Here is a 10,120-nt window from a genome sequence, read left to right on the forward strand (position 1 = left end):
GCACGCAAGCACGCTTTTATCAAAGCTGCTGTTGCTTCACTTTTGCTGTGTCTATTTCTTTAAACTTTTAAAATAAATTAACTGCTTCAGCAATTTAAGGGATGATGTTGTATGAGCGGCGAAGGGAAGCCACCAGCAAAAAGGTGATTTATTATGGAGAGTTTGTGCTTATTCACGTTGATTAGCAGGCGTGGCCGAGGATGCGGCCAAGATAGGTGAAGCCGTATTAAACGTGATATATACGAGTGTTCACGTCGAACCGAAAGCGGCTGCTCTCTAGAGTGTAATCTGTCGACTATGTTCGCATAAACATCTGGCGGCTAATGTGAACGCGCCCGCGCCTGCACCCCCGAGTCAAGGTGGTGAAGCACGTAGTTGTTGTCAGGGATCACTGGCTAGGGTCGTATTTTCATATTGTTGCTGCTGCATGTTGGAGCACTTGTACGAGTGATTTAATATTATATTGTTGCACACTCGTTTTAACAACTATATTTATGACTGTGAAGCTAAACAGTGCGTTGATAAATAAGAGAAAAGTATGATGAGATGTGCTCCGTCACCACCGGGTAACTAATTCATCTATCTCATCGCTGGATCATGTGTAGGTCTATACCTACCTGGTACCTAGTGGTAGATAGAACATCGTAAGTCATAATATTATTTTACTTCCAAGATATTCTGACAATTAACATCACAATGTGGGCAACGTTGGTGATAAGCGTGATCTGCACGCGCCTCGCGCACTTAAAACATTATCATGCAAAATGACAAGCTATAAATACTGTCTGTTACAATGGCTTGGTATACATTGACAATGTTGAAGGCTGTTGATTTGGATCAGTGGTGGCACGTGGAAGACCGGCGCGCCCGTATCCTCCCGCCTCTAAGGCTAAATTTGAAGAAAAAATGTGAAAAGAACCAGTTCAAATCTCACTCGTCATAGCTTTGTTCGTTGCTAAATATTTGTTTTCGTTGTTTAGAAAATAGCGGAGCATATTCTATAATGAGAAAGTGTTACATAACATTATAGTTTATGTAATCGAAATAAATAATAAAATGTTTTAAAACGCTGGCAATAGATGGCGCTGTTTCAATTTAAATTTAAATTATTCAAATTAAGGATAAGTCATTACCAAAGATTTTTTTGGCGTCATCTGTCTTGCGCGCTAGTCTTTTAAAAATAATAATTCGGTTATCGTTTGTATTTAAGGGGCGCAATCTTCTCGCTTTGTGTGGTTCACCCTCGTTCGTGAGGCGTATTGTTCCTACTCCAATACCTCACCGTCAACCACTACCCTACCCTCATCATATAGTATTTGGGATTGTATTCAGCAAATTGAAGCGAGTTGTAAGCGTTGGGTGAGCCTTGATATCTGGTCTGAAGTGACACATCATTTCGAACTAAGACAAGTGAGCAAAAGTTAGCAAATTACATATCGTAGTTTTGGTAAAGATGTTGCCGGACGGAGGGCGGATTATTATATACCTCCTCGTGTGAGAAGTTTGAATAGCATAAATATGTATTTTTAATTCTCCTAACTACACTATCACTTCATATCAAGATTACATCAATATACGCATATGCAATTGCGTAGGTATATTGATGCACTTGAACTGCGAGCTTTTAATATATTAGCCGGCACCTTGTTTATGTAGTGATATAATGTGCCATTGCACAGCGCACATGTCGAGGTAAACATTTGTATGTTAACTTATACTATTGAACTGATTTTCAATCGTTGTTATCTGAATGAATATATTATAGTGATATTAATGTAATCGCAGCACCGTTTGGTGTTTTGTAGATTGTCTGTTTGTGATACGTTCACTACAGACCCCGTTGCAGGAAATATATTATGCCACTTTTGGCGTGGGACGAGTTCAAAATAAAGATCAATCTGACAACAATCACACATGTGCATATATATATATGTTGACAAGCAACATTGGAATGTCTTTGTGAACGCCATCCATACTCAAAAATTTACGCACACAGAAAGGAGCACACGAACAAGTAGAACTTTATTCTTTTTTCTTGGACAGAGGGGAATACGAGCTTTTGACAGGTTTTGTCTCTTTAAAGGTTAAAACGTATAAATAATATATAATGCCTTGTTTATTTTTGTGGTATTACTCAAAAGGCGTGTACTTTTGTAAGGTAGTTAGTAAGTCAGTTATATAAGGTTCGCATCCCGCTTGCAAAGTGGATTTGTTATCCTCTCCTCCGTCGATTAAAGGTAGGCAATGCATATGCAATTGCGTATGTCTGTGGGCAACGGTCTCTTCGCTATTTCCGCGATTTCAGGTGGCCGCTCGCTCGTTTGCTACCTTTTGATAAAAAAAAGTTTATTAGTATTTCTGTATATTGATATTGAAAAGCAGTTTATTTCCAATAAGCAGCGCAAGAGAAATATCCGCTCCACTAAAACCCATAAAGAGCTGTACCGATAGTGCAGCTCGTTGTGGGGGTCACCTTTCCCGTGAGTATTTATCTAAGCGCGGGGTAAACACATACATTTTATATCGGTAATCATGTCCATTCACATTTTGTATAATATTTACTCATATAAAAGCTTGAATAAAGTGTAGAGTGCCCTTGAACAAGCAGCAAATGCCTCATGATATAAGCTTAGGAATTTTATTCTTACTCGTAGATTCCAATTGAATGCCCCGCCCCTGCCCTGATCACTTTCAATAATATACGTACTAATCATATACAGCGTGTCACAAAACTACACGGGCAAAAATAATAAAAAAAATCCAACTCTTTTTGTTTAAAAGTTACATCAACTTTTGTAACTTTTTTATAATTTGATACCCTCCACCATATGATTACACGCTGTGGCTACTACAAATACGAAGATGTTTTTTTTGTATTAGCTACCTAAGTAACATAGCTATTAATTGAAGAGAAAAATTGCACGATAACATTCCTACATTAAGCACGTTTATTTTCCGTTTTTCGACTATTGTTAAATAAAATGTCCTGTATACCTAGATAGGTATATTAGCTTTAACCAAATGCTAACCTACTTTAAGCTTGAACGGGTATTGTATTATATTATGCGGGTGGCATTTGTTTGCAAAAAATGCAGGGAGGTCGACTTTGCTGAGATGCATGTAGACGGGGTGGTGAGATGCCGCGTACCCTAGGCCGTAGGTAATGTGTAGCGGCACTATCCGACTGATAGTAGGCGGCTGAGTCCGCCCCGAACGGGCGGGCGGTCGGCGGCCGAGGCGGCGGGCAGGCTGGGAATAGTTGGCGCTTCATTGATTGAGCGGAGCGGGCATGAGCTAGGGAGTGGGGTGGGAGCGAGGTCGTAGTACATCATCCTACACACACCCGGAGATTGCGCAAGTCCATGCCGTGACTAAAATATATGGTCATCACATCAAATGAAATCATTTAGTCTCATTATTGTAGATAAATAAAAAAAGGCCATGTATAACTGCGTGCGTTGGGCAAATTACTAATTTGTGTCCGGAACGGCTTAACGGATTTTGATGAAACTTGAAACACATATAGAACATATTCTGGAAGAACACATAGGCTAAGTTTTTTACTCCACAAATGAAATGATGCCTTGTGTGTATCCCACACAACGTCTGCGTAGATCATACTCTTTCATACTGTGGACTGTTTAAAGAATTAATTAACTACAACTCAATATGGAGGCTCGTAGAATTTTCATTTGAAAAATTCACTTTCAATGTAGTAAAGCAAGAAATGTCTGAAATTCGATTGCTGGCTCCTGAAATTAGCGCGTTCTAACTTTGTTTGCTCTATTGTAAAACACTTTTAAACTTGTTTAAATGTTAAGTTTCATTTGATTGGAATTGGAGTTCCAATAGGTAACTAGGGAGGGAGGGAGCTAGGGAGGGAGGGAAGTAAGGGGGAAGGGAAGGGAAGAGAGGTGAGGTGTGAAGCAATGGAATGGGAAATGTGGAGCATGTGTCGTTGGGCAACAAGTGCTCGGCGAGCTCGCTCTTTGCTACTGTGCTCGCCACTTGCCTCATGATCCCCCTGCCCGCTCAGTGCTACAAGTTCCCTCCTCTTGCTCACTCCCTCTCTAACCCCTCGGTAAATTTCTTGAGCATTTTATATATACAATGATGGATTCCTCAATTTCAATAATCCAAAGGCTTTTTTCAATCTTAGGTATTTAGGTAGGAGGACAGCTGGCAGACAGGCGCAGCTAACCACGAGCCGCCGTTAACTTGGAATCTTATAATAGCTCCCACTTGTCGGTGTTTCAATGGCATAGAGTTTTATATGAAGCTGTTAACATTTGTCCGTAACCGATTTTGAGTCAGCGCCGACAATTAATGTCGGCTGTTATGAAAATCGTGTCACTTCTTACTTGTATTAAGTTGTATAATGTTTCGAATCTAAATCTTTTCCTCAGGATTTGGTCAATCACACTATCCATCCATCCATACTTTCTTAGGTCGTCCACTATCTTTGTAGCTGTGCACATTCAATGTCAATACCTTTTTTTGTTTATGTGATCGTCACCGTGTGTGTGATCGTGGCTGAAAATTGATTTTAAAAGTGTGATCAAACGGGCCGAAATCCTTTTATAATATACGGATTCGCTAGGCGATACGTGGGAGCCAGCTGCATCTAGCACTACTTGCACCTACTACATAGCTTCTTCCATGTTATAGTTTGCTCCGAAAATGTAATTACTTTTCCAAAATTCCGTAATGTTGAATTTTTGTGGCACTGCCTTTTGTCAGTGGTAATGTCTGCAAAGTTGTCGGAGCTGGGTCGGCGGGTCGGCGGGGTGCGCGGGGAGGGCCACGTGCTCCGGTTGCCTGGAGACGCGCGGGTGTGGGCGCTGGCTGTAGGATGGAGGGGCGCGGGGCCGGCGGGAGCGCCGCTAGCGCTCGCGCTCGCCCTACCGCACCGCACCGCGCCTCAACATAGCCAGTGCCGCCGACATCGAGCCGGAGTGTGCACCGCTTTCGGGCGCGACTTGATCTTTTGTAAATAATTCGCTTAAGCGACAAGGCGTAATTGAGTATTCTGCACCGATATAATGCAAGTTTCGATGGATATTGACGTGTCCCCGGAGACTTCCGGCGAACAATCACCAATCTACGATGAGGGGTAAGTGGCCGCGGCCGCAACCGCCAAGCGTTTCGTTATAGTATTACTCAAGTTTGTATGACGTATGTTACTGTGTGTGGCGCCGGGAGCTTTTGTTTATTGCCCAGGTACTACAACTCGGCGCCAGTACCGTTGCAACGCTGACTTACAAATACTTGAACCTACGTAACAGGTTACGAATGTGGCGCAAAAGGCAAACATTTTGCAAGTACCTTGGAATATATAGTGCTTTTGGATCCTTGGTATAGTTCGTTATATAGTCTGTAGAAATGCAGAAATATGTGAGGAGAGATAAGCGCGAGCTCTTGCGGAAAAAGTTCAACTATGTCTAGATTATGAATAGAACTTTGTGTTACTCTATATTAAAAGTTTTAAGTTATCGTTAACCTATTTGCCTTACTAACCATCTCATCGAACTGTTAAATCTGTATCGAATGCATACAACTACGGACACCGAGTCGCGGCCAAAAGATTTAATTGATATTTCGGCAATTGCGTACATTTACGTCGTGTACGTTATGATTCACTAAAACTTTACAATAGCGAATCATGTTATTGCTTTGGACATAATTTTAAGCGTTTTCTAAACCCATATGCAGGTTTTACGATTGTTTATATTGTTCTTCAAAATTAAATACGACCATCAAATAAGCAATGTAAATGAGATGATACCCTATCTATCGACACGCTTTTGTTCATAATTTCTTTTGAAAAACGTTTGTTATTTATTATTACGCAATGTTATACAGATGGGCCTTTTAGTACTACTCTGGTTCGATACCAAATCCTTTCTTCTTTATTATAAATGCGAAAGTAACTGTCTGTCTCGTTTTCATGCGAAAACTACTGAACCGATTTAATTGAAATTTACTCAACACATAGTCTAGAGCCTGAGAAAGGACAGGCTACTTTTTAACTCGCAAAAAGTTTGAAAGAGGGGGATTTTTTTTTATATCGCAAGGTGGTAAACGAGCGAGCGGCCAATTGAAGTAGCTGAAATAGCGAAGTGACCGTTGACCATAGACATACGCAATTGCACATGCGTTGCCTTGCCTACCTTTAATCGACGGAGGAGAGGATGCATAGAAAGAATATATTTTCCCTTTCCATGCATCCTCTCATCCGGAAAGCCCACTTCCCATTCTTTCCTTATAAGAAAAAGGGTGGGAAGGGAAAGAGGATTAATTTTGGCCTCCGGGACGGACACTTATCAGACGAAACGCGGAATTGCTTCCACTACACGCCTGTCTTCTTTGTGGTCGTGGTATTTCACCGCAGAGTCGGGCCGGTTCGTGCGAAGATGTTAAAGCGGGCTCTACCACTGTTAGATGATGATGGAACTTTGTATAGAAATATCGCCATTTTCACGGTTTACAGAAGCTTTGAACTAATATTTTTAAGGCTTTTAATTGATATAATTAAATATGCCATGTTTAAGTTTTACCCCAAAGTAACCTAAAGGGGGCAAAATAACAATATAGAGAATATAATAATAGGTGATTAAGGATTGTTTGTTAACATGTAAGGTTTGTTATATTTTGGGTTGTTAATAACATATAAATAAACATGAAATTCAACGTTGTAAAAAATTTATCCTCAGGGATGCAAAATAACAATAGGGTATGAAAGTTTGTATGAGAATATTTGGTAAGTTTAAAGTGTTTTCTCGTTAATGTGTTCCTTACTGTTATTATCTAGTTGTGAGAACTAAATAACCCGGCTACTTTTTATCCCGAAAAAGGGGGTTTTAAGGGTTTAAAATGAGGAGTGGAAATTTAATGTAAGTATCGTCAATTACTGATAAACCTGAAACTTATTTTTGAGTTGTTATATTGATATTTATAAATATAACATGTGTGTAAAAATTTGCGCATAATAACAATAGGGAATGGAAGTTATTAAGTATTAGTACATGTGAGTGAGCTTTGTCAATGTTTTGTTATTTTAATATTATTTATCCCTATGGATGATTATTATACCAGCGCAGAAATTCAAAGGTAGCCTGTAATATTGCTGCATGCATCAGCTACCTCCCGTTCCATCCAGCCGATGCGGAGTTTACCCGGAACAAACATACACACGGACAAAAATTTAACAAAAAAAATGTTCGTTATCAGCTACGTAAATACATCGTACAGAAAATATGACATTTTTGATATTATATAGAGTATCTCTCCGACACTGGAATATGATTAAAATATAAATTACCAGAGATCGTGATTCTTGAAACATGATTCTGCGTAAGCTTTTAGAATGCGATCTTGACATACAAATAACTTATTTCTAATTATTACGTCTTGGTAAAATACCCTTTTATAACCATGATATGTTTATCTGGGCTTATTAGTAATCAACAATCTCTTCTCTGACTCTACTTTATCTAAATGCAAATATAAATATGGATGTCTGTCTCTAGCTTCCAGCAGAACGGCGAAACAAATCTCTATAGAATTTGGTGTAGATGCAGAACAGAGTCTGGGAGAAAACATGGGGTTCATAGATAGCGCTTCCTAAAAGTATACACTGCTTATATATATAACATTACTATGTGTTAGTATTGATCCTGTTATATTTTATGAAGCTTTTTTATTTATTTTACTTTAATACAACATGAAACGTACAAAACATCCACTATTCCCTCTTGTTATCGTATACCCCTTTAAATGGTCATATATTTATGTGAAATTAACAACCTAAAAATAAGTTTCAATCTTGTGGGTGTAAAAATGAGGATACTTCCATACACATCTGCACCTCCTGAAGGTACCATTCTGTTCCTTTACCTCTTGCGTGTAACCGTACCTTCGGAAAATACTTACAATAATTTTGTTTTATGTCAACCAAAGAATTTAAATAATTCCCACTATTGGACATTTTATGATTATTTAAAATAGTATAAATCCAAAAGTGAGGCCACCTTTTATTTGTGTTGTGTATAGCAGCAGCAGCAGCTGCAACAACAGAGCATGCATTACATTCCCACTTGTGTGGGAAAAAGAAAAAATGTAATCTAAATTCGCTTAATTTCCGGTCATATTCGAGCCGTATGAAAGTGATAGATTTAAACGAATCCTTTTTAAATAAAAGAAGTAAAGTAGTCGTGATGTGTTTTCTATAATTACGATACAATCGGGTATCTTCTACGCTACCTATCAAAAATCAGAAAGAACTACGCTAAAGTTTATCCCAATAATTATTACATTATTAAAATAAAGTATTGAAATGCAACAATGTGCCCCCCCCCTTATCTGAATATCAATCAGTCTCGTTGCAAAATATTTGTCATCGTATCATTAAGTGAAATAATGGAGGGCATCGCAATGTAGATGACGAATGCCGCTGACACTTAGGCAAAACATATTTTTGTTCAGGCCGAGCGAGTACTATAATATGTGAAACAATACTTGCGAATGTTTATTCTGTCTTATAAAAGCTATCTATGAGGTAATCAAAACAAGTAGCCTCATGAAAGGGGATTTGTAGATTCACACGTGTGATATTATCAAATTGAAGCGCATTCCACCGAAACGTCGATTGATAATAATTTGAATAAGCGTTGCGCTCTCGCCATTCATACAATGATTACACTTGTATGTGTATGTTAGCGCTAATATTATCATTTTATTTCATTGTAATTACCAAGAGTTGAGGTAAGTAAAAGTAAAAATAATCATATATGTCCGTGATTATTAATAATATAACCTTAGCCTTTACCTATAAACGTGGTTAAATTTATTTTTCAAGATCGTCGTCATAAAAGTCGCAAAAGAAAAATTTTTTAGGATGGCAGAGAGAGTAAATGTATACAGTTGACATGGCGTTATATGCATCGTTGGAGAGCAAAAAGCGGTTATATTTTTAAAGTAATCTAAAACAAAGTTCCATAGCGTTTTAGTTGAATAAAATCTTCATTTTTTTGTAATAATATCTTTTCGTTTCGCCCTTTTAAATTTAGACCGATAATGAAATCTTTAAAGTAAGATATTATAAATTTGAAAGTTTAGATGGATGGATCGATGTTTGTTTTGATCTGTGCTGCAGGAGGTAATGCTTTCGCTTAAGCTAGATCTTAAATAGGTTCTAATTTATACTGTAATAGCTGTAATGCGGCTTCGTTCGCGTGAAATTCTGTCTTTTGGCTAAAATTTGAATAACTTAGGCTACTTATTTTACAAACACTTACAGTACATAACGACAAAACACATTAAACTCACAAAACATTCATACAAACCTCTCATATGCTAATACTTCTCAAACTTTCATCCCCTATTCCCTTTTGTTATTTTGCACATTTGAAGTTAAAAAATCGGAACCCTTATAGCATCACTTTGTTGGCCGGCCGTCCGTCCGTCCGTCCGTCTGTCTGTCAAGACCCCTTTTTCTCAAAAACGCGCGCGTGTCTCAAAAAGGTATCAAGCTGGAATTTATATCAAATGTTCAGGTCTGCGGTCGCTAGATGCTGTGAAAAAATAAAACTTCTAAGCCAACCCAATCAAAAGATACAACCGTTACAATTTTGAACTTAGTAACCCCCCTTCCTCGTAAAGGCATAGAGGTATTCAATTGAAATTCAAATACTCGAGTCAATAATACCTTCAAGCTGTAACAAAATCAAGCTTCTTCTATATCAACGCAATGAAAAGAAAAAGCAATTTTGTTATATCACATATTATTTTTTAAAATTATAAACTTATTACTCTTTAGGTATAACTATGACTCGATTGTAGTGATACGAGTAGGTGAACTTTTACTTATACGAGTACCTACAGGTTTGTTCGGAACCCTCAGGGCGCGAGTCTGACTTGCACTTGACCAGTTTTTTTTTTATATCAAACTAGCTGTCGCCCGCGACTCCCTCCTACTCCATGGTTATATAAAGAAAACTTAATTAGTGTGTGTAGCCTATGTGTTCTTTCAGACTATGCTCTATACCAAATTTAATCGAGATACGTTCAGCCGTTTTAGAGATAACTTCAAACACCCATCAATCCATTCACATCCCATCCA

The 10,120-nt window shown here is 38.3% G+C and overlaps 1 protein-coding gene across 6 annotated transcripts in view; it reads left to right on the forward strand.

The window, feature by feature from the left end:
* Positions 1–10,120, forward strand: part of Imp (IGF-II mRNA-binding protein) — a 52,703-nt gene that overhangs the window by 4,295 nt on the left and 38,288 nt on the right. The window contains exon 1 of one of the 6 annotated variants that reach the window (XM_013323716.1): positions 4,922–5,113. The exons of the other annotated variants lie outside the window; for them this stretch is intronic. Coding sequence (XP_013179170.1) covers positions 5,043–5,113 — 71 coding nt within the window. The 5' untranslated portion in view covers positions 4,922–5,042. Of the gene's footprint in view, positions 1–4,921; positions 5,114–10,120 lie in introns of those variants that run through there. 6 annotated transcript variants of the gene reach the window in all.

Source organism: Papilio xuthus, unplaced genomic scaffold, assembly GCF_000836235.2.
Source record: "Papilio xuthus unplaced genomic scaffold, Pxut_1.1 DF825017.1, whole genome shotgun sequence".
Classification (NCBI taxonomy): domain Eukaryota; kingdom Metazoa; phylum Arthropoda; class Insecta; order Lepidoptera; family Papilionidae; genus Papilio; species Papilio xuthus.